At 34.4% G+C, this 23,474-nt stretch overlaps 3 protein-coding genes across 3 annotated transcripts; 2 read left to right on the plus strand and 1 right to left on the minus strand.

The window, feature by feature from the left end:
• Positions 1 to 353: 353 nt before the first annotated feature.
• Positions 354 to 4,543, minus strand: SMU2 (RED family protein). Its single transcript, XM_086243828.1, has 11 exons — positions 4,360 to 4,543; positions 3,937 to 4,080; positions 3,804 to 3,853; positions 3,395 to 3,509; positions 3,106 to 3,154; positions 2,932 to 3,021; positions 2,545 to 2,613; positions 2,339 to 2,462; positions 1,570 to 1,925; positions 1,070 to 1,450; positions 354 to 749 (listed from the first exon to the last, which is right to left on the minus strand). Exons 1-11 carry the CDS (start codon positions 4,404 to 4,406, stop codon positions 474 to 476), a joined length of 1,701 nt encoding a protein of 566 aa, XP_086099954.1. The 5' UTR covers positions 4,407 to 4,543; the 3' UTR covers positions 354 to 473.
• Positions 4,544 to 7,164: 2,621 nt separating this feature from the next.
• LOC147285005 (GDSL esterase/lipase 5-like) lies at positions 7,165 to 9,573 on the plus strand. Its single transcript, XM_086243097.1, has 6 exons — positions 7,165 to 7,462; positions 7,622 to 7,743; positions 8,058 to 8,288; positions 8,389 to 8,647; positions 8,784 to 9,097; positions 9,516 to 9,573. The coding sequence occupies exons 1-5, from the start codon at positions 7,165 to 7,167 to the stop codon at positions 9,077 to 9,079; spliced, it is 1,206 nt and encodes a 401-aa protein (XP_086099223.1). The 3' UTR covers positions 9,080 to 9,097; positions 9,516 to 9,573.
• A 3,909-nt stretch (positions 9,574 to 13,482) lies between these two features.
• LOC147285006 (Phosphoinositide phosphatase family protein) lies at positions 13,483 to 23,203 on the plus strand. The gene is made up of 16 exons (XM_086243094.1): positions 13,483 to 14,435; positions 14,784 to 14,988; positions 15,074 to 15,239; positions 15,873 to 16,095; positions 16,748 to 16,824; positions 17,256 to 17,443; positions 17,518 to 17,615; positions 17,874 to 18,007; positions 18,094 to 18,222; positions 18,991 to 19,354; positions 19,590 to 19,711; positions 20,122 to 20,235; positions 20,782 to 20,973; positions 21,777 to 21,953; positions 22,193 to 22,304; positions 22,608 to 23,203. The coding sequence occupies exons 1-16, from the start codon at positions 14,325 to 14,327 to the stop codon at positions 22,725 to 22,727; spliced, it is 2,532 nt and encodes an 843-aa protein (XP_086099220.1). The 5' UTR covers positions 13,483 to 14,324; the 3' UTR covers positions 22,728 to 23,203.
• The last annotated feature ends 271 nt before the right edge of the window (positions 23,204 to 23,474 follow it).

Consider the following 23,474-nt stretch of genomic DNA (forward strand, 5'->3'; position numbering starts at 1 on the left):
GATCATATATATTAACGTCCCGTCCCGTACACGTTTTTCATCCCTTTTTTTTTTTTTTTCTAAAAACGACATGTCGTTTGTTAGTGGCAATACAAGTATACAACAGGTTTGAAATGTCGTTTTATTGAGCTTCCTGTCCTGCTGGTAAGGTAGACGACATCTCTATCTCCTCCATCTAGCCTACGATCGGTGGTGAATGGGTTATTAGAAACTTATTCTAACTCACTTTTTCTTGCTTAAACTTTGATTTCAAGTTTCAGTTGGTAACTCAGTGGTAAATGCATTTACCACTATACCCCACTTATATTCCATATTATTTATAATCTTTTCATTCTTTTCTATTAAACAATCAAACACAGAAAAGGAAATGGTTCCTCATATTTTTCATTCACTTTCCTCCATCCAAACGCACTTTCAGCTACATCAAAATTTTCCCAATAAATATTACAATTTGTTAACCTAACTTCTTAGCTTCAAACTCGAAGCTTCTTTCCAGGCTGTAAATCATCATCATAACTGCCACCCTCACCATCCATCTCCTTCTCCATCTTCTTTCTGGCAAGTATCTTGTTGATCTTGTGCAGCTCATTAGTGATCTTCTGGTCCTTGTTTTGCTTTCGTGTCTTTCGGCCATCTTGCATCTTCACGCCAAACTGGAATGCAGCCTTTGGCATAGCTTCCTTCTGCTCATTGTATGTTGCCCATTCTTCTTCTGTCTCGAAGTCCCACCGGTGAAGACGACCCTTAGCCTGTTCAGAAATATTGACAACGACATAAGCACCGATTGTAACAGATCTTGTAAAGATTCAGTAGTGCAGAGACAACTGTTGAACAACAATATGAATCATCTGCGTCAAGCACAACTGAATACAACTATAATGCTGCGCCTCTAACTGTTTAGTGCTCATTTACGAGGATAGAAGCACACAAAGAATCACTACTAACAAATGTTCTCCAATATGTTGAATGCCATACAAAACTAAGCTACAGTGAGACTAAAAAGAATCAAGCCTACAGTTTTTTTAATGTACGCAGTATAAAAAAGATTATTGGTTTTTAAGATACTTACTCGTCCACCCATATCCATTTTTGACAAGTCATCTTCATCGTCACTCTCAACAATCTCACGATTGTACTCTTGATAGCCAGGGTAACATTCAGAATAACTCTCTGAGATGAAGTTGGGATCCTTTTCTCGAGCATCTTTCTCCCTCAGTTGTTGAAGCCTTTGATCATCCCGCTTAAACACAGACCCTAAACCCCGATCCTTCTCCTCTTGAGTCATAAAGCGTGGATCCTGTATGTTTAAACCTGCTTGCACATCGTAAGACTCCATATTTGGCTGGAGGTATTGTTCAGGATAAGCCATTTGCTCAGTATATTGGTACTCCTGCCACTCTGCTGGGTAGGCACCAGCCATTGTTTGTGTTTGTGTCGCGTCGTATCCATTCTAAATCCAATCAATCAACAAAGGATAAGGCATCCATGGCAAAATGCAAGTCAAGATTCTGTTTAGAACACAGTTTGTACTACAATCTTCATAATGAACAAAGACAAGGATCAACATACCGGTTCCTGCCATTCCTGGGGCATCCCATAGGGTTGGACAGGACCATAAGCAGGTTCATCGAAATAAGAAACTTTCTCCTTGTTCCGGGGAGACTCTTCCATGTCCTCAGAGAGAGGGCTTTGGCTCAAATCTTTACCAGGAATAGCATAGTCAACACCCTCCCCTACAAAAATGTCATCCTCATCTGCTCTAGCAATACTTGGACCTTTTGGTTCTATATGAGTTTTCCTGGGTGGAGGTGGAGGTGGAGGCGGTGGCAAAATCTCTCTTTTAGTTTCATTCTTCAAAATACCAACATCAGGCTTCGAGGGCTTATCCACTTCATCATATTCATTGCCAACAACTGAAATCCTTCCTGTATTTCAAATAAATGGGGCCAAGAAAAGAACTTGATTAAATAACTAAATAAATAAGCAACCACAAATGGCAGATGGGATGAAGGATGGAAGCAGTTTATGGAATCTGATTTCTTCCCCCACATCACAGCATATTCTGGAATGCCAGCACCCCAGAATAATTTAGTTTAGTTTGGTTAATGTCTAGAAAATCTGAGTTGAATAAGAAATGACCATCTAGACTAGTTGTTAACTGATTCCATTGAGCACATTGCCACAATAACCATTTAGGCATGACACCAATATGAAGTATATATTTTGTAGCTTCCACTAATTATGCCAGTCTATTACAGACGAATGTATCAAGAACCTAATGTCGCATAAACTGATGATTTCCACTTACTTTTGGGGAAAAGCAGCATAGGGAAATTACCTTTTGCATCTTTCTCCTTCTTTTTCTTCTTGAGAACCTTCCCAGAAGATCCAAGACGAAGATATGACATAATTTTAGCAATTCGATCAAGTACGGAACCATCAACACTCACAGTTACCATTTCCTGCACAATAAGTAGAAGCCAAAATCAGATACAGTCCAACACTAAAAGGAAGATAGCAACAAGGGATCATGAATATTTTAACCTCTGGCTGTGGACAGTCGGCTTTACTCCTATGCAAGGTGGTTGGAATGTCATGAGAGTATCCGCCGTCCTGATATTCAAAATAAGATAACATGGGGTAAACTGATAGGAAAAAGAGTCATCATATTGATAGTATCCGACAATAGAAAGCTCAGTACTCTCAGCTTTAAGCCTTTAAGTGCCTACATGCCTACAAAACACTCCTACTCAAAGTTTGAACTTCCATAAATAAACACAATATGATCCTAAACAGGCCACCAAGGTTTATAATGGTTTAGGAAAGCTTAAAATGTGCAACAGACTAAACACAAAATAATCCCAAACACACTAGACTGCTCTGCTATAAATAACACAAGCTTAAAATAAAACGAGCAATAAAGACTCTTACCGTGTTAAAAATAAATGACATTCTACCAGGAAGGAACATCTCATTGGTTTTAATAACCGTTTGGGGCTTGACTATCCATTGATATACTGACTGAAACACAGAAAGAAGACCTCAATGAAAACAGATTATGATTTAAGAACAAAAGTGCCTCATCATATCACCAAAGAAACACACCTTTGCAGTTGCAGTGCGAAATGACAATTTTTGGTCTTCCTGAGATGCTCTGTCAGAGAATAGGAAGCACATGTTAGTACATATGATATGACACAGCTAAAGAAGTTATTGACTTTTGACCATTACATCTATAGATCAATACCTCATATTAACACTTAAATGGCCAATATCAACATAATTTAATCTTTCTATATCATGTTTTCCAAATTTTATTACTGAAATTGCAAAGATAACTGAGATTTTAAGACATAGCCATGACATTTATGATAAGTAACCCATATACAATTACCTCAATTTTGCATCAGCCTCATCTCCAGCATCTGGCTTTTTGTCAATCTCACTTCTTACTTTGTTAAGTAAAGCATAATCCAAACCTTTGACCAAGTGCGTGTGTTCCACATCACCTGAACAAAATTAATCCAGTACAGCATAAAGTAACAGAAATGGCTAATCATCAAAAATATTGATCGTGCGTCATCATAAACTCTTATAAATAGCAACAAATGCAAGGTCATTTCCATCAAAATTAGTTTAATATACATGGTACATAAAACTGCGAAACATGTTAAATTGAGTATAAAATTAACATTACCCAGGAAAAAATAAAAAATAAAAAACGATTATCATACATGGGAAAATGAGACCCTGAAATTAACACAATGGGAACAATTTTCTATTATTATGAGTAACACACACACCTCCAAGATACTTGCTCTTTTCGATGGATAACTTTTGTACTTCAGCTGCCCTGCAAACACCATTGAAAATACGATTAAGCTAATAAAATGGGAAAGCCATTGACAAGTTGAACATGAAAGTTCGGACTATAACCGGAGATCAACATTCCCGGGAGGCGCAACAGCGTGAAAAGAACCCAATTCAGTTGGCTCATAATCAGGATTTTGATCTTCTCTACGCTCCTTAGCTCTGTCTCTGTATTTTGGTAATTCTGGTAGTTCTGCTGCTTTCTCCTCTCTGCATGCAGTACCCACATAAACATAACATCAAACCCATAATCTGCATTCTGAACAAATTAAAGCTAATTTCATCCCAAACTTTAGAAAAACAGCTTCATTACACAAAACCAGAACAAATTAAAAAAGAAAGAAAAAATAAATAAATAACTTGGGAACAAATTAATGTGATTGAATATGATGGTGATGCCTCGCATCGACTACGTTACGTGTTAAACATTGAATAAGGAACCTAAGGTGTGTTGTATAGTGGAGGAAACACAATGAAATTTTTACTCACTTGCGGCGAACAACTTTCTCCTTGTGATGTTTCTTTGACGAAGTCATTGATACAATTGGAATTTTGAATTGAACGCAAGGAGCTTTTCGAATTGGTAATATAGGGTTTGCAGAATGTGGCGAACTCGCCAAAACGAGGTCGCTGTGGAACCAGGAACAAGATGAAGGAGGATTTCGTTCGTCAACTAAATTACAGATACACCCTCCTGTTTATGTGCATCCTTGAAACGCACCGTCTTGATTTCCTTTTCTTCCAATTTTTTAACATTTTGAGCTTTTTCTTTCTTTAATATCATGTTTTAATATAGACAAATACTCACTGCCTTTTTTAATTTACCTTCTCTTTCAATTTCGTAGCATAGTTTTATGATGGAAAAAATCAACCAAATTAAGTTATGTAACTATTATAAAATAAACATATAGTTTCGGTACCAATTATACTTTGTTTATTTCATAATAGTTATATAATTAAATAATATTTATTTTTATTTATTTTTTACAAAAATAATCTTTGAAAAAAATCTAAAAAATGAAGAATTTTAATCATAAAAATATATTATATAATTAAAAAATAGAATAAGAAAAAATATCAGAGAAAAAAGTAGCTCATCGTAAAGAAAAATATAATTTTTCTTTTTTGCATGGAATATAATCCAATATAACAAAAAACTGTGGTCAGTTGTAGAGAATTTTTCTTATGTAAAAACTAAATTTAAGCCATTAACCGAGAGTTAGAAGGTAGAACTTAATATTTTAGCGACTAACAAGTGCCCAAACGATCAGACTCAAAAAATTTACATTGCCAATCAATCAGTGTCCTCCGCCAATCCATTGGCATCACTGCAAATGGTATATTTCAATAGTCACGTCTTCTTTTCATTAATTTAGTTGGACAAGCATTAATGGCACTCACTCCTGGTAAAAAAAAGGGAGAGCAGTTTTGCTCGCCTCCTTTAACTCAGGTGTATGCTTACCTCCCATCTAAAATACTGCCACATATTTAAAAAACTAACCATGAGTTAACTATTGTATTTAATTATTTATGATATTATAATGATGAGAGAGAAAAATAATTTGACAACTCCTTTCTTATTTTATCCTTATCTTTTATTACTCTAACTTTTTTTTATCACCCGTTAATTTATCTTTTCTCTTTTATTTAATTATTTCTAATAATTTTTACTTCTTTTGTTTTTTTGCTCTTCTCCAGTATGCCTCTAGTATTCAAAAAAATCACATCCATTTTTTTGGGTCTTCTCATGTATACACATTTATCTATTTTTTTAATTAATTAAAAAATAAAAATATTCTAACAACACATTTGCAATTCGAACAAAAAACTCATTTGCAAAGTTTAATCTAAAATGTTGGCCAAACAAAAATCTAAAACAACTCATTTACATACATAGAAAATCCAATAAAAAAGTTACATGAGTTCAAAAAAAAAAAAATTATGTCGTTGCAACTATTTTTCTCTCTTCAAATGCTGCAACACCTTGGATTGACTTAAGAATTTGTTTGATCTGAAAAGGTCATATATGAGACAAGAAAGAAGAACTCTTAGGCAAAAAAAAAAAAAAAAAGTGTTGTTGGATTATTTTTTTTAATTAATTAAAAAAGTAGATAAAAGGTGTATACATGAGAAGACCCAAAAAAATTGGATGTGGTTTTTTGGGTACTGGAGGCATACTAGAAAAGAGCAAACAAAAAAAAAGCAAAAATTATTAAATGCATGTGGTTTTTTAGATAATATAGGCGTACTGGAGAAGAGCAAAAAAACAAAAGAAGTAAAAATTATTAGAAATAATTAAATAAAAGAGAAAAGATAAATTAACGGGTGATAAAAAAAAGTTAGAGTAATAAAAGATAAGGATAAAATAAGAAAGGAGTTGTCAAATTATTTTTCTCTCTCATCATTATAACATCATAAATAATTAAATACAATAGTTAACTCATGGTTAGTTTTTTAAACACGTGGCAGTATTTTAGATGGGAGGTGAGCATACACCTGAGTTAAAGGAGGTGAGCAAAACTGCTCTCAAAAAAAGGTGACCTTTAGCTGAACCAAAATTAACTCGTGTCTGGACATTAATCCATTATCATGTGACTACTAGCTATGGTTGGCTTTTCATTCATGTTTCTCTGTCAAGCTGGTCTTTCATAGATGTACATTTAATTAGTTTGGGCCCTTAATCGATTTATCATTTGCTTCTCTAGTTCTGTGTCAAGCTGGTTCTTCATAGATGTGCATTTTACTATTTAAGTAGTTTGGGTCCTTCACGACAATAAAGTGCTCTTGAAGTCAACCTATACAATTGATTGTAGTCCTTCTCGTATTCAAAATAAACAACTTTTAGGCGGAGAGGGAGTTGTTTATTTTGACCAAAAAAAAAAGTAAATATTAATGTACCTTAAATATAGAAATAGTACTTTATGGCCTCGTTTAGAATACAAGACAGTACTGCTTATGGGCAGGATATGACGAACCATGACAGGCAAGTTTCATGCTACACCACCTTTGAGCAAGGGACAAAAATCTTAATTATTACTTATTTGATATTATAATTCTAAGTATAAATCATGTCCTAAATTCTTAATAAGTCCACCAAATATAAGACAAGACTACTATCCTTTTTAATTGCTCATTCTCTAGGCTCCATCAATATTTGCCGTCCGCTAATAGTCATTGTCTAGGGTGATAATTACAAGGTAACTAATTAATAATATATGGTTATTAAAAAATTATTAAAGATTTATAAGTACCTATAGAGAGGATGGAGGCATTAACAATTGACTTTTTTCCCAGATGGCAAGCCTGCAGATTTCTCTCTTGAATCACTTGATCATCTCTACTCTGCTTCTGTCAATTAGCTATGGAGCATTTGCTACTGATCAATATTCTTCATTGGACTACAGGAGGAGTAGTACTAGTATTACTGCTGCCTTGTTCATTTTTGGTGACTCCACTGTAGATCCTGGCAACAACAACTACATCACCACCATTCCTGAGAACCAAGCACATTACAAGCCCTACGGCCAGAATGGCTTCTTTGAACATCCCACAGGACGCTTCTCCGACGGTCGTGTCATTGTAGATTTTATAGGTAAGTAAGTTAAGTAGATATGAATATTGAATATGATCTCATCAATTCTTCAGTTTCCATGATTAAAGGTGCTAGAATTGAGTTGTTGTATGTTCTTCTTGAATTTTGCATATATGCTAATTAATTAGCTTAATTACTGCATGATCATATTGTATGCAGCTGAATATGCAAAGCTGCCAATAATCCCTCCATTCTTACAACCCTCTGCTGCTGACTATACAAAGGGTGTTAACTTTGCATCTGGTGGGGCTGGCATTCTCCCTGAAACTAATCAAGGATTGGTAAGGAAACTCTATCTTTATGGATCTGAATCATGATCTTCTTATTTTGTGTGAGTAGATATTGTGCATGCATACGTATGTTGAGAAATTAATTTTATCTGGCGTGACATTCTATCATGTTATGTTGTCAATCTGTCAATCTGAACCAGTGATGAGATGAATTTTTTTGTGGCCCATATAATATGCATGTCAAGTATCCGGTAAAATGACATTACTCTATAATCTTATGTTGAAGAAATCAAATCAGAATTATATCTGCCATAAGGGATTGCATGTATATATATCCTGAAATGTTTTGAATTTGTCGTTTTTAGGCGATTGATCTTCAGACACAATTGAAAAACTTTGAAGAGGTGGAGAAATCATTGACACAAAAACTAGGAGACCTGAAAGCAAAGGAAGTGATAGCAGAAGCAGTTTATTTCATTAGTATTGGAAGCAACGATTATATGGGTGGTTATTTAGGCAATCCAAAAATGCAGGAACACTATGACCCTGAACAATATGTGAGGATAGTCATTGGAAACTTGACCCAGGCAATCCAAGTAAGCCTTAATTATTTACGGGTTTTCATTGTAGAGTACTAGACGGCTCTCCTCCAAAACAGGCCAATTGATTTGAATTTTGGGTTGTCTTTTTATGCAGGTGTTGTATGAGAAAGGTGGTAGAAAATTTGCTTTCTTAAGCTTGCCTCCGCTTGGTTGCTTGCCCGCCTTTAGAGCTCTGAACGCCAAAGCCAGCGAAGGGGGTTGCTTCGAAGCAGCTTCTGCCCTTGCACTAGCACATAACAATGCCTTAAAAGCTCTGCTCACAGGTCTTCAACATATGCTCAAAGAGTTCAAGTACTGCAACTCTGATTTTTATAATTGGCTCCCTGACAGAATAAGTGATCCCTCCAAATATGGTATGTGTCATGTGTGCTTTATTTTAAGTTTTTCCCAAACTTTACAGTAATACAATTAATTCCTTGAAATCAATCCAGTGGGGAGGTTACGCCAGTTTCGCAAATGACTACAACTTAATATTTTACTGTGTTGTAGGCTTCAAGGATGGAGCGAATGCTTGTTGTGGAAGTGGACCATATGGGGGCATCTTCACCTGTGGAGGCACAAAGCAGGTCAAAGATTACCAGTTATGTGAGAATGCTGAAGATTATGTATGGTGGGATTCTTTTCATATAACTGAGAGGGTTCATGAGCAATTTGCAAAGTTTCTCTGGAATGGAGCCCCTTCCTTTGTAGGACCAAACAACCTAGAAGACTTCTTCTTTGATAAGCAGAAGCTCACCATTGGTTACATGGTTGATAACCCAGAAGCAGAGCAGTTTCAGTTCTAAGATATATAGCAGGACCAGGTAGGAAGTAGCTAGCCTGCAATTGCATGCCTTCCATAAAGACTAGAAGTTTTGTAAATGGGTAATGTTAGGAGGACCATGTCATTGTACTATATTTGTGGTACCACATGATGTGGCTTTCTAACCACCATTGCTCTCTTCCTTTCTCTCTCTAGCAAGGGTGGCTAAGAAGCCAAAGATATCCTGACCGAAAAACAAAAAAGCCAAGCCAAAGATACACATGCCATTTGCCCCAATTACTGCATAGTGGACACTGGACAGGCTTTTCTATTTTAGAGCTTTAGATATGTATAGGCACTACTTTCCTATTGTTCTGATCAATTACTCAAAACACTGTTTCAACTTTCAACTGTTTTTGTCATATGAATCCTTGAATGTGTTATGTGATCAATTTCTATTTATTTTGGGTTGGTTGCAGGTGCAGAACTGCTTTCTGCTACACATGTGGAAATACTTTAAGCAAGGATCATGGCCACTATTGTCCCAGCTGTAGGAGTTGACATTTTCCATAGTTAATGTTGGTTATAAAATGGTTAGGCATATGTTAAATTCGTCAGAATTCAGATCTTCCACTTGTGTACCATCTTTTTTTATGATGGCTATGATTTTACATATAATTGCTGATACCTCCATGCTCAATTGAACTTCTCTAAGTTCAATTTGGGTTTTTGACAGAGTTCAACATCGTTCTACATTATAATTTGAATTTGCAACCTTTAATAGTAATCATGTATTATAATCCTATGGTGTGTGAACACAAAAAAGAAAAATTCATAACACTTTTAAACGTTTGTAGAGTCATATTTATAGATTCATAATTTTTGGAGTTGTAATACATATATATATTCCAGGAATGAAACAAATAATAACATATACAGCATATAACTTTTTTTTTTTGAGGAAATACAACATATAATTGAAATCCTAATAATTTTCGACCATTTCTCCCCTTTTTTTGTTTGGTCATGGTGCAACGCTATAATAAGGCTTTTATTTTTTAAAAGAAAATAAAACATTTATTAAGAGGGGGTGTATGAATGTGCCACATTCTCTTTTTCATAACTAATTAATAATAAATTCACACGTGCCTAAGAAGGAACTAGTATTCCCAAATAATATAATGAACCCGTTTTGTAGTTTGATATATTATAAGTGGTAGGTAGTTTATAAAAGAAAATTAAGCATATGGTGTATATGCACATGGTATATACTTGAGCATGCCGCAGTCCATATGGTATATACTTGGTGCGTACCCGTCCTGGCAGATTGATTGAGCTGTTAGCTAATCATTAGACAAAAAAACAAATTTATAAACTTATGAAATGAATAAATAATGTATATTAAGCCACCACACTTCCCACAATGTAGAAATACATAAAAATTCAAGAATTATTTGGTGCTTGAACTCAAGATTTGAGAATAGGAAAATAATTTCATTCTCATATTTGATCAGTGCAATCATAGAAATATAACTATTTCTATATAATTCTTGATATAATTTTTTGACCTTTTAAATTTGTCGGTTCACATTTCACTATTAATCCTTAAATAATATAAAACAAGCTAACATAAAATCCAAACCCAACATCTTTAACACACCCTGAAAAAACATGTTGCCCATATTTTGTAATGGCAAAGGCATCAAGGCATCAATAATTGAACTAAGCTTAGCTGAAGCCAGTTTAGAGTTAAAGTTGGGTCATCATGTATGCATGAAACACGTTCCTATTTTTTTTTTTTTTCTCTCTTTTTCCTCGTTTAAATTGACTTGTATGCACTTGTATTTTGTTCTGAAAAAGACCTGAGCGAGGTTTGGCCATGTAAACTCAAAGACTCGGTGAAAGAAGACATGGGAATGTGAAGTGTGAACGATGATCAATTATTAGCAGAGTGACAGGTGTTAAATTAAAGTGACAGCCAATCGTGGTTGCAACTGCAACTGCGTGGTGGACGAAATCCGGGTGGTTCGGTTTCATGAATCATGACTGCACATTACTCATCAGCAGATGCATTTTGTATAATATTAATATCTATTTTATTATATTAATTCATATCTTAATGAATAATTAAACTATAATTTCACAATCTGGTTTTTGGTACGGCCATTGAAATTTGAAATATATCAAAAAAGCTAATGGACTTTTTCGAGTCAAATGGGTGACCCGCTCGAGTCAAGACAATTTGGTTGTTAACTTCCTATGGTTCGTTTTTACATGTGAAACAAAAGTGGGTTCGGTTAGCCCATTTATGTTAAAGAATAATATTAAGGATATCAAATAAAAAGAGTGACAATAAAGCACTATTGGATTTAATCGCCTTTATGCATTAGAATTAGGGAGACTTAAAGTTCAGTCTATTTTATGAACCTTTCTTAGACTAAGATCGGTATTAATTTAGGATTTTTAATTAAATCCTTTTATTTTTCTTCTCTGACGGCTTTATGTTATGTTTTTAACTCCAAGATTTTGGGATCCGCCCAAAATCTCAGAATTAAAACCTAATATGAAGTCTCTACAAAGCCCACTCTACACCCTAAGAGGGGAAATACCCTTCAAATAGGGAGAAATACCCTTCAAATTAGGGAATGACTTTATTATGAATTAAAAAGATTTTATTATAAATTAAAATGACTTTATTATGAATTAACAGGATTGTTTTATAAATTATTATAAATTAAAAGGATTTTCTTATAAATTTTAAAACACTCCCGGTCTCCATCTAAAAATTATTTTTCTAAAAGACTTAAGCCTAATTATCTCTTAAAACTATGGAGGGAAGTAGAATTCTACCATGTTGAGGCTTGTAGCTTTAATTGTTGAAAGCATTTATTCTTATATTCCAGGTTATATGAGTTCATTTCTTTCTTGTCTCGAGTTTAATCCCCCTTATATTCGAGGTTATATGTTCCAACATTGTTTAATAAAAAATATAAAATATGATATTTTTTCTTTATTTGATATGAAGTAAAATAGGATACTACCATTCTTAATTAAAAAAAACAAGCATAATGTTATAATCATAGTTTACAAAAATTATATTGTTCAATGGTTAATTGTTGAAAGACAATAATTATTGGTGGAATTATGTAAATTAATTCCAAAGTGTAGGGTAGATTTCTCCCTAAAATACATAAGGTAAATTTTAATATTATATTTTAATTATAGAAATTCTGGTTAATATAAATGGCGTAAATGAGATTTTAACAATGTCTACATATTTGTATTTATATGGAAAGTAGGAAAATAAATACATGAATTCAAATTTAAAATACTACATTGTATCGGGTCATTTAAAGTCTATTAAAATTTAAATATATATCTTTGAAAAAATCCTCCTATAATTGCCTTTGATTCCAAAGTAAGCGTTTTCTAACATTGATTAGGATGGGGTCTAATTACGACATGAAGCTTTTACAAAAATCCAAAGCTTCCATTCTAAGAATTAATAATCCCGAAAGGTGAGTTTTTTATATGACTATATTTAAAATGGAAAAATTTACCCTAAAAGATAACATTGTAGAGTCATAGCAATGAGCCAATGAGCCAATGAGCCAATGAGCATTTTAATTTTTAAGTAAGGAGATATTAGGGTGAAATAAGTGAAATAGCTTTAATAATTGGTATTTCTATCGGTTAATAAATAATTAAATAGTAATCAAAGTCAGTTGAAGAAAATTAGGGTGAAAATGAAAAATAGTACTACAAGAGATTTATGTATCAAATTTGAATTTCATATGATGAGACATTATTTAATTGATATATATATTAACAGTAGTGCTAGATATACCACATTTTTATACCATAATTTCATACCACCTTATGTGGCAACTTACATGGCATTCATACATTGGATATTAAAAAATAAAAAGAAAAACCTAAAAAGAAAAAGAAAAATTATGTCCAATAAAATAATGACACGTGAGATGGTATAAGAATGTGGTATAAGAAATGTGGTAAGTATAGTATTATTCATATATTAAAGTTACAAATAATGTAAAAATCACAATTTTTTTAATTTTAAATTCTGAATATTAAATGAATTGTTATTATACATGTCACATATTGTAAAATAAGTAAATTTTAAACGAGTCATGTAAAAATCATTGAAATTTGTCAGATGATTTTTTATTGAAATTTGATATTCTTAGCACTACTACTTATATATACACATTATTTAAAATTAAATTTAGTACACAAATTCAGAATTAGTTCTATTATTTAAAATAAAAAAATTATTTAGCAAGTAATTATATGAAATTAATGAAAATAATGTGTGGACTGTGGACCGATTGAGCGGTCACCAAGGTCCCAAGTTGTGGTTTTCTTTGAGTCTCTGAGCTTTTGCTTCCCTGTTTTCTCATATATGTTATATGTACCTTACAAACAACAACAACAACAACAGAAAAAATCAAAAAAAGCAAACCATACAAAAAAACAATATTAACATCATCAATAATTAGGTCTCTGTTCCTTTTCCAATTTCTCGATACAGCCCGCTCTGGTTTTTCCAACCCCATTTCTTCTCGAACCTCCCCAAACTCTCTCTTTCTATTTTTCTACAACTTTCTTTTATTTTTTTGAAATTTATTTTTATCAGATTTTTTGCTCCCCCCAAATTTTCTGCTTGATATTCTCCATTTCTCCTCGTAGCTTTTCCCTTCCATATAAAGCTTCCATTTTCAAACCCCCAACTTTCTCTCTCTCTGTCTCTCTGTCTCTGCGTTTCTCTGTGTAATTGTATATATATACGTATATATTCCAATTATATATATTTATTGGCAATTATTATATTATTCGGTCTCTGAAAATTTATTCCGGCTCCTTTATTCGATTTGCTCGATTCAAGATCAGAATTTTGAAGAAGAAAAGCTCTCTCTTACTTCACGAAATCGTTGCCCAGATTTCAATTCGCTGTGCGCAGCAGAGCTTTTGGAGGTCTTTGTTTTTGCGAATGGAAACAGGAGGAGTTGGAATTGGCAAGGTCAAAGTCTGCTGCTGAGGGTTTTCTAGTTTTCTTTCTTCATTTTTCCGGGAAAGTTTGATTGTAAATGTTGTATTTGAAGCAGCCGAACCTTGAATTACACACACGGGTTTCATTAGGTGAATGATTCCGAACAGTTTTTCAGTATAAGAAGAATTTGCGTATTCGGTTTTGATTGGATTGTGCATGCCATTCTGATAGAAACCCTGAGCCTGAGGCTCGGGGATCTGAATTCCGTACTAAAACGATGTCGTCCTCAGAGAATGAGTCCTCGTCTCACTTCGGAGACGAATCTCCTCCTCGTCCTCCTCCTCAACATTTCGATATGCAGAAATTCAGGCTCTACGAGACTCGATCGGTAATTTCATTCAGCTCGGTTTGTTTCTTATAATAAAGATCTATTTCTATTTCTATTTATTCTCATTTGTTATGTTGCATAAATTTTCTTCATCGTCAGGTGGGATGATATAGTTTCTTTGTTTAATGGTAGCGTTTGAATCAACAATGCATGTTCTCTTCTTGTTTATGCGTTTTCTTCATTATTATGTGCCATTTTCCTTTTGGGTTTTTGATTAAACTTCCAATTTTATAAATTTATGAAATGTTTAGTTATCATCACATTTTATCAATTTTACTGGTTTTTTGTGCTTTGTGGAGAGTGGGTTCTATGCGTACCAACTTATACATTTTCTTTTTCCTGCCACAGAACTATTACATGATCGGAAGGGACAAGAGTAGAACCTATTGGAGAGTACTAAAGATTGACCGATTGGATCCTTGTGAGCTTAACATTCTTGAAGATTCTACCACATATACTGAAATTGAATGTTCTGACCTCTTGAGGCGGATACATGAAGGGAACAAGGCCACCGGTGGATTGAAGTTTGTCACAACTTGTTACGGCATTGTTGGTATGCAGATTTTTACTAAATATTCTTGTGCACTTCATGCAAAATCAAACTTATTCCATTACTCATTGTGGCTTGCCGTTTCCAGGATTCATTAAATTTCTGGGGCCGTATTACATGTTGCTTATCACGAAAAGAAGACAGATAGGCGTCATCTGTGGGCACCCCGTGTATGCTGTCTCCAAGAGTGAAATGATCGCTCTTCCAAATTCTTCTGTTCAGTCCAGTTTCGCTAATTCTAAAATTGAAAACAGGTCTTTAGTCTATTCTGCTTGTACATGTATTTAGTCCATGGCACTGCTGAAGGAAACAATGAATATTGCTCGGAAAAATACTGTATTCATCACTGTATTTTGAAGGAATTAATTTTTCTGATGTGTCATTCTTCTGTCTCTTTCTATTTGGACTTTTTTGGAATTAAATTTTTTCTCTTACTCTTAGAACAGTCTTAATCTGTTACATGTATGATTGCAAGCGTAATTTCAGAATATGCTGTGAAGGCTTCTACTTTAGGATTGGTATATCTTTACAATTTGGATTGTTCTTACTATCCCCGTTTAATCATTGGTACAAGTAATATAGAGTTTGTATTTGCAAATTAATCGTTGGTAATTTTTTGGTGTTTTGCATTTATGTAGTTCTGACAAAATCAATATGTAAATAAAATTGTGAAAACATGAGGACAGAGTTCTGAGAATTTTGTTAGTACGTTTTTTTTCCCTTTATGGTGAAACATTATTTAACCAAAGTTTAATGGGTAAAATTCTTATTCTTTGTTACAGCTTGTCATTAGATCTGTTTGCTATTTTTTTGACCAAATGTTTTTACTCTAAAATTTTGTCTGGTTTTATCTGTTAATACTTTCTCTGTTTCATTGATGGCTTTAGATACAAGAAGCTCTTATGCACAGTGGACCTTACAAAGGACTTCTTTTTCAGCTACTCATACCATGTTATGCGTAGTCTTCAAAAGAACATGTGTGATAAGGAGACTGGACATGTCCTGTATGAAACCATGTTTGTCTGGAATGAGTTTTTAACTCAGGGAATACGGAATCACCTCCAAAATACTCTGTGGACTGTTGCATTGGTTTACGGCTTCTTTAGACAGGTGAGGTTTGAATGCTGTTTAGATAATGCGGAAGAAATAATTAATTTAATGCTTTATCCAGGTAAGTTAACAAGTATTATTTCAGTACAAGTTTTGCATATACCCATTAAGGTGCTGTTCTCATGCAATTTTTTTTAATTGAGACCCCCCCTCCCTAGGGAAAAGAAAAAAAAAATTTAGTACTTTTTACTGCATATTGATACAAATGAGCTGTTTCTTATGTGTATATGGAGTGAGTGTAACTCTGTAGGAGATTTCACTTGGACTTATATGTCAAATGAATGCGCTTTTTTGTTTTACCAAAATTTTAAAGATCTTTAATTCCTTCAGTACAAGTTCATTAATGGTGCTGATAGCATGCAATTATTTATTTATTTTCTAAATTAACTGAGACCCCCCTCCCCCAAGAAGAAAAATCAAAATTTAATGTTTTTTATTGCATATTGATACAAATGTGCTGGCATCTTATGTATATGCTTGAACTTTTGTATATGGAGTGAATTTTCTTTTGTGTTTTACTACATTTTAAAGATCCTTACCAGCTTTTCAGTTTCCAAAACTTGTCATCCAAACTTGCGTGTATGGCTTTCGTCCTTGTTTTAAGCTTCATTTTCGGATTTTGGACTGATGGCCCAATGCCATTTGAATGTAGGCCAATTTCTCTATGTCTGGACGGGACTACAAACTGACACTCATTGCAAGACGCTCACGTCATTATGCGGGCACCAGGTGAGGGTGCATTCATATTTTGATTCTTTATTCAATTCCATGCTTTTGATGTGAACGGATGCATAGGTTAAGAAAATTGTATTGGCTTACTGGTGACCTGTTTTATAAACCAGTGATTACTAAAATATTAAGGAAGTTTGGATAATCTTGTAAGATGTGATCAGGCACTATTGTGATAATCTAAAGTGGTGGGATGATTTTTACCATTATTGTCAAAGTTGTGATTTGAAATTGTTTTCTTGGTTCCCTTGCTTATAGCTTATAATTTCTTGAAGCTGTTAAACATGGTCAAGATTATTATTATGTATTATTTCATCATTAAGTATTGCTGCCCACTTATATGTGATGTTGACATATGTATTAGCTTACTTACGCTCATGCTTATCCAGTATTCTGATTGTTTATGTTCCACTTGTTTTTTATTTTTATAGGTATCTAAAACGTGGTGTTAATGAGAAGGGTAGAGTAGCTAATGATGTTGAGACAGAACAGATTGTCTTTGAGGATGTTCCTGAGGGGTTTCCCGTGCAAATAAGTTCTGTTGTACAGAACCGTGGCTCAATCCCTCTTTTTTGGTCGCAAGAAACTTCGCGTTTAAATATTAAACCAGATATAATATGTACGTTCTTGCATAAGCTTATGCTCTCAAGGTTCTGCTGTGAATTCCTGTAACTAACTTTTGTCTCCTTCCAGTGTCAAAGAAGGACCAAAACTATGAAGCCACTAGGCTTCATTTTGAAAATCTTGTGAAGAGATATGGAAACCCCATAATTATTTTGAATCTAATCAAGGTAAAGTTCTTTAGCAACAGGTTTCTGATGCTGTTCATCTGTTGATATTCTGTCCTTATTTTATTTTCTTTCCCTCATTCTGTCCTTATTTTATTTTCTTACAATACACTGGTTGTACTATTTCAAAAAAAAAGAAAAAAATAAGGAGGATGATAGTGTGGTCTTAAATTTAGTACAGATATCAATCTAATTTTGATAGATTACTTTTTGGCCTTCTCTTGATTTATATATTTGTTTATCTGTTTTGGCAATCAACAGACACAGGAGAAGAAGCCTCGAGAGTCCATTCTACGTGCAGAGTTTGCTAATGCAATTGATTTTATTAATAAAGACCTATCTGAGGAGAACCGTCTTAGATTCCTTCACTGGGATCTGCACAAACATTCTCGGAGGTATATCTTATGATCAATTCTTACAAAATATGGTACTCTGAAATTTTATCTTCCCTGATTACCCTTGTTTCCTCCTCCCCTTCCAGCAAAGCTACAAATGCTTTACTACTATTGAGCAAAGTGGCTACATATGCCTTGACTCTAACTGGGTTCTTCTATTGTCAATTTACACCAGCACTTACACCTGAGAGTTACACTAAGTGGTCTGCCTCTGGGTAAGTAGTCATCTCATTTAATGGTATTCAGGTTCTAATAATCTTTCTGCATGCTTAATACTTGGATAAGTGCACCAGCCAATCATTTGTAGAATTTTTGTTCTTTACTGTCGAGAACAGTTGTTCCAACAATTCATAATGTGCTTTTTGTTTTGGGCTGTTATCTTGTTCTGTTGCTCTTGTCTGTTAATTATGTCCACTGTATGTCTGTTTCTTTTAGTCATTGAAAAAATGCAAAGCTTCCGGGTTTTTATTTCCCCACTTTTTGTTATTGGTCTTCCTCCCCAAGTCCTAAGCAATCCACTTGCTGAACACACACACACACACACACAAATAATGTCAAGTGTCTTGGTCCTATTTTTGTATCCCTTGGCCTTCTGAAATACATGAATATTGAAAGTTATGCTTACGTCTGGATCTGTTTCATTAGTTAGTTTTATCCTTTTGTTCCCTATTTATCGAACGAAGCAGACCTAGAAACAACATAATAGTTATGATCAATTGCAGAGTATTTAAGCATCCAGTTGCACTTTTTTTTTTTTTTTTTTTTTTTTTTTATAGTGAAAAACTGCTTCTATAAGTTTACAAATTTTAGCTTCATCTTACTTCTATTATTGTCAAAATTATTGCTTTTAAGATCTTATTTTCAAAATTATAGCTAATAAGATCTCATAACGGGGCTCTTACTGTACATAATTTTTTTTGTTTAAAGAAAAACAAATAATTCTGGTTTGTTGATATCACTTTGACAATGGAAATATGGAACAGAAATGTTGACAATGGTAATTTGGCTCTCCAAAAACATAGTGCTAATGATAATGAGGATTCTGATACCATAGAAGGGAAACCAAGTGGAGGCAACAATATTGCAAATGGAAATCATTTTGTGAAGCCATCAAAGTTCCAGAAGGGGGTGCTTAGGACCAATTGCATAGACTGCCTGGATCGCACAAATGTTGCTCAATATGCATATGGGTTGGCTTCTTTGGGACACCAGCTTCATGCTTTGGGAGTTATAGACAATCCAAAGATAGACCTTGATGCTCCGTTGGCTGATGATTTGATGGGATTTTATGAAAGAATGGGTGACACACTTGCACACCAGTATGGTGGTTCAGCTGCTCACAATAAGGTAAGGAATTCTATTTTGAATGTTATTTGCATCTGATTATCTTTTGGATCTAAAGATTGACTGGAATTGTACCTGCTTACCTGTTAGGTATCTGGTCGTGGACCTTACATACTGACACTTGTACTTGTAAATTAAATTTTATTTGCAAAATAAAAAAAATCATTGGTGATTAATCACCTTGATTCTTTATTTGGCTATGGCTCTTTGAAACCTTTGAACTTCTAATGCTGTACAGATATTTTCTGAGAGAAGGGGTCAGTGGAGAGCAGCAACTCAGTCTCAGGAGTTCTTTAGAACTCTTCAACGGTATTACAGCAATGCTTACATGGATGCAGAGAAGCAAGATGCAATAAATGTGTAAGTTCCCACTGAGTCTAAGTCTTGTATTACCTTTAGTTGATAAGTAAGAGTTGCTTTTATTACATCTACTGTGTCTGCACAGTTATATGCAATATTTGTGTTGCAGCGTGCATATATGCATGTGTTTTGATTTTCTTGTTAAATGTATCCCTATGAGGATTTCTGTTTTCAAACTTCAGCACTGTAAAAATGTTAATTCTTTCCCCCCTTGTAGAAGTCCTTTGATGGCTGCTCATGAAGGTTATATGTATTCTTACAGTCATCTGTCTGTCCTTTTAGCAAAAAAAAAAAAAACTGTTGTGCTTAGAAGTTCATGTTAGCTGATCCTTGCATAGTTTTATGTTGTTTTTATTTATGCATACATGTAGTGCTAGAATTTGTCTTCATTCCTTCAATATTTTGAGCAGATTTCTGGGTCATTTTCAACCACAACAAGGTAAACCTGCACTCTGGGAACTGGATTCAGACCACCATTATTATGCTGGGAGGGATGGGCCAAATGATAAGGATGAAGATGGAAGGTATGTAGTAGGCTAATTGAAGCCTTTAGAATTCATCATTTCTGGCAGATAGAATATATGACTGGGAGTCTTCATGTTTCGTTTAAGTCATCCGGGGAAAAGTCCAATGAACTTTCTCAAATATCATGTTTGCTTGGTTTGCATTTCTGCTTAAGAAGTTACATAGCTTGGATTGATAGTTGGTATGTGGTAGGATTAATTTTTAATTAATCTTCTTTTTTTCCCATTGTATGGTGTAAGCCACATAGGTTGGGCAATTAAAACTTTCCAGGTGAATTAATTGCCTTTATTTGAGTGTCCTTGCCCATGCATGTGTTGTGTGGTGTCTTGGTTCTACAATCTTTGGAGAAAGTCGTTAATAAATTTGCACAAGCTTGATCTTATAGTGGATACTCTTACATTTATGAATATATTAAATAGTAATGAATATACGGTCTGTAATGGTTGATCTCTTAATTATTGTTTTTACTTATTTCCTACTGATGGATGTCTCTTAAAGATTGATTTCTGACCCATTTTCTTAACTGATTGTTTTTCTATCTGAAGGTCCATTTTCAAAAGATGTTTTTCTGATGGAAGCATTCTTCGTGAAAGCAGCTCACCAATGTCATCCCCGAATGTTAGGCAGGAAAAATCCACCAACTCAGTTTTGCCTGTCCAATCACAACAAGAAAGCAAGATTCTTTCAGAGTCATCACCTGATATATCAACTTCTGAGAGTGATATTTCATTTTCAAGGTTTCCTTACACAACTGCCTTTTTTGGGTTCATTAATTTCCTTCCTTATTCACTAAGAAAACCTATTTAATTTTCTTGGTAGATGTAGAAAATAACCCGCTATGTATTGTGCTTGCATGGTAGACATGTGGTAAAGGACAGATAACCGCAAATGAAGTCTGTATTGGTCCATAATTAATATTAAATATTAAAACCAATCAAGAGAAGAAACTAGGAAGTCTAAAGAAGGCAGTTTGGAGAACAATAGAGTATGTGATGTTTGTTTTTGGAAGGAATTTTTTATTCCTTCTGTCAGTATATGAAAAATACAAATAATAGATATCTGTTTGTGTAACGAATCCTTTATAATTACTCTTATGAGATTAAGGATTTATAATTAGTTGTAATTTAGCATGCTATCTTTTCTTCCCTTCTAAACAAGAAAAAGTAACTTCCTTCCCACACAACATATTATTTGATGCTTATCCTCATTAAACTTTAGTGTTTAAGGGTTGAATCCTTGAATCAAATACTATTTGTATAAATATTATTAGAAGGAAATAAAGAAAAAAGGATAGTAATACATCATTATAAATACAAACAAATGTTGACATTATAATCAACTATCTACACCTGAATGTGTATTTGTTATTTGACTCTTCTTTCCAAAAAATTGTGCAATGCACAAGTTCCTAACTAGTGTATATTGTAAAGACTGGATAATATGTGATGTACGTCATTAATGCTTCATTGAATTTTTGTGACACATCATGATGCTCCAATTGATGCTGATTCAGCTTATATGCTTTCTGGTTTCCCTCTAGGTACACTCCCTCAATGCCTCGCAGGCAACTTTTCGGAGAGTTACAAAGATACCGGTGCCTTGAAAGTGATCAAATTTACTATTCCGAACATGGAGATCCTTACAACTTCTCAAACTTTGTTGATCTAGACTGGCTATCTTCCTCTGGGAATTCTTTTGCGGAGGAGCCATTTGAGAGGTACTTTTTTATTGAGCTGAGGGGATAATATTCTTGTTACTGATAGGAAACAAGCAACCTAACCTACCAATGGAGGGTGCAATCATTAAAATCTGTGATCTTTTCTTTTTTCTTTTTGGGGGGGGGGGGGGGGGGGAGAGGGGTGTGGGATCATAAGTTGGCTGCATTCTGGGAAATAGATAAAGAAGCCTCTTAGTTAACCGAATTGTTACCTTAGACTTGAGATGTAATGGTTGCAGGTCGTCAATGCTTATGAACTCTACAATTGAGGGGCTATCATCGGAAAATGTTGTGAATGGTATAATGGGAGATTCTACCCCCTCCACAAGTGAATATGGATCCAGCTTGAAGGTGAGTAACCCTCCTTTGGAATGCTTGAAGGAGCTAGTGTTATTTATTTACTATCTCATTTGTGTGGAACATTCATGAGGAAGATATTTGCACCTAACCATTGTCCAATTGTCATAGGATCCAGTTTTCTTGTTTTGAGTTTGGATGGTTGCTTTAGATCAATAAACTGTTTCTTTTGGAACAATATGATATCAAAGCCGCAATGTGATCTTGTTCCTTGTATAATAATTTTCCTCCCCTTAAACATAGGTCATCTGTGTTATTCGTTAATATTTCCTTCTGTTGCTGCCTTGTAATCTGTAGGGTAAGGAGCAGACAGGAACAGGGTTATCCTTTGATAATGGGCAAAGTTCCAATGTTCTCGAGGATTTTCCAGATAGCTTCGTGAACTGGGTGAACTATGGAGAGACACTCTGCCACTGACGTTTGGATAATTTTTCCTCTTAATACATTTTCCTACCTTCATTTGGCTCAACCCTTTTCCAAAGATGCTGGTCCATGGATAAGAAACTATAGAGTGCATGTTAGCAGTATCGACTATCGGGGAAACAAGGGAGAAAGAAAAGAAGTGGTACCAGGCCAACTGGCTTCCACTGAGAGATTATTATTCCAAGAGGCAATTGTCCTGGCCCTGATGTACGATACAACATTGATTTCTTCATAAAACAAAATCGGTCGGAACTTATACCAAAGTACAAAAGAGTAAATACCCAACAGTTAAGATTCTTTAGGAGCGCTTCCTCGGTCAGCTCATGGACTCTAGATTTTAATCTTGTAAATATTCACTCTGCTCTTTGGAGCTCCTCTTTAGAATTGCAGGTCATTGATTCTTTTTGTTCCTTCATGTTATTTTGTGGACAGGCATAAAAAGTAACTTTGCGGGTAAGTGTTTCTGAAAATCCTTCCATTGTGGAACTGATGCTTGCCCTTAACCGCTAATTTTACGCCTAGAGGCTAGAGCTGCAACAAGTGGCGGTTGATTAAAAGGTTCACTATATGCTCTACTTTGAAATCAATAAATTACAAAGAATTACCCAATTCAGTACACTGTCTGATGATTGATTAGGGTGGGCTAAAAAATAAAATTTGAGTTAACTGAGCATACTTGGTCTGATACATACAATCCGTCAAATTGAGCACTCTGAGTTTGCACTGAGTCGGCTTCCTTGT

This window comes from Dryas octopetala, chromosome 5, assembly GCF_963921425.1.
Source record: "Dryas octopetala chromosome 5, drDryOcto1.1, whole genome shotgun sequence".
Classification (NCBI taxonomy): Eukaryota; Viridiplantae; Streptophyta; class Magnoliopsida; order Rosales; family Rosaceae; genus Dryas; species Dryas octopetala.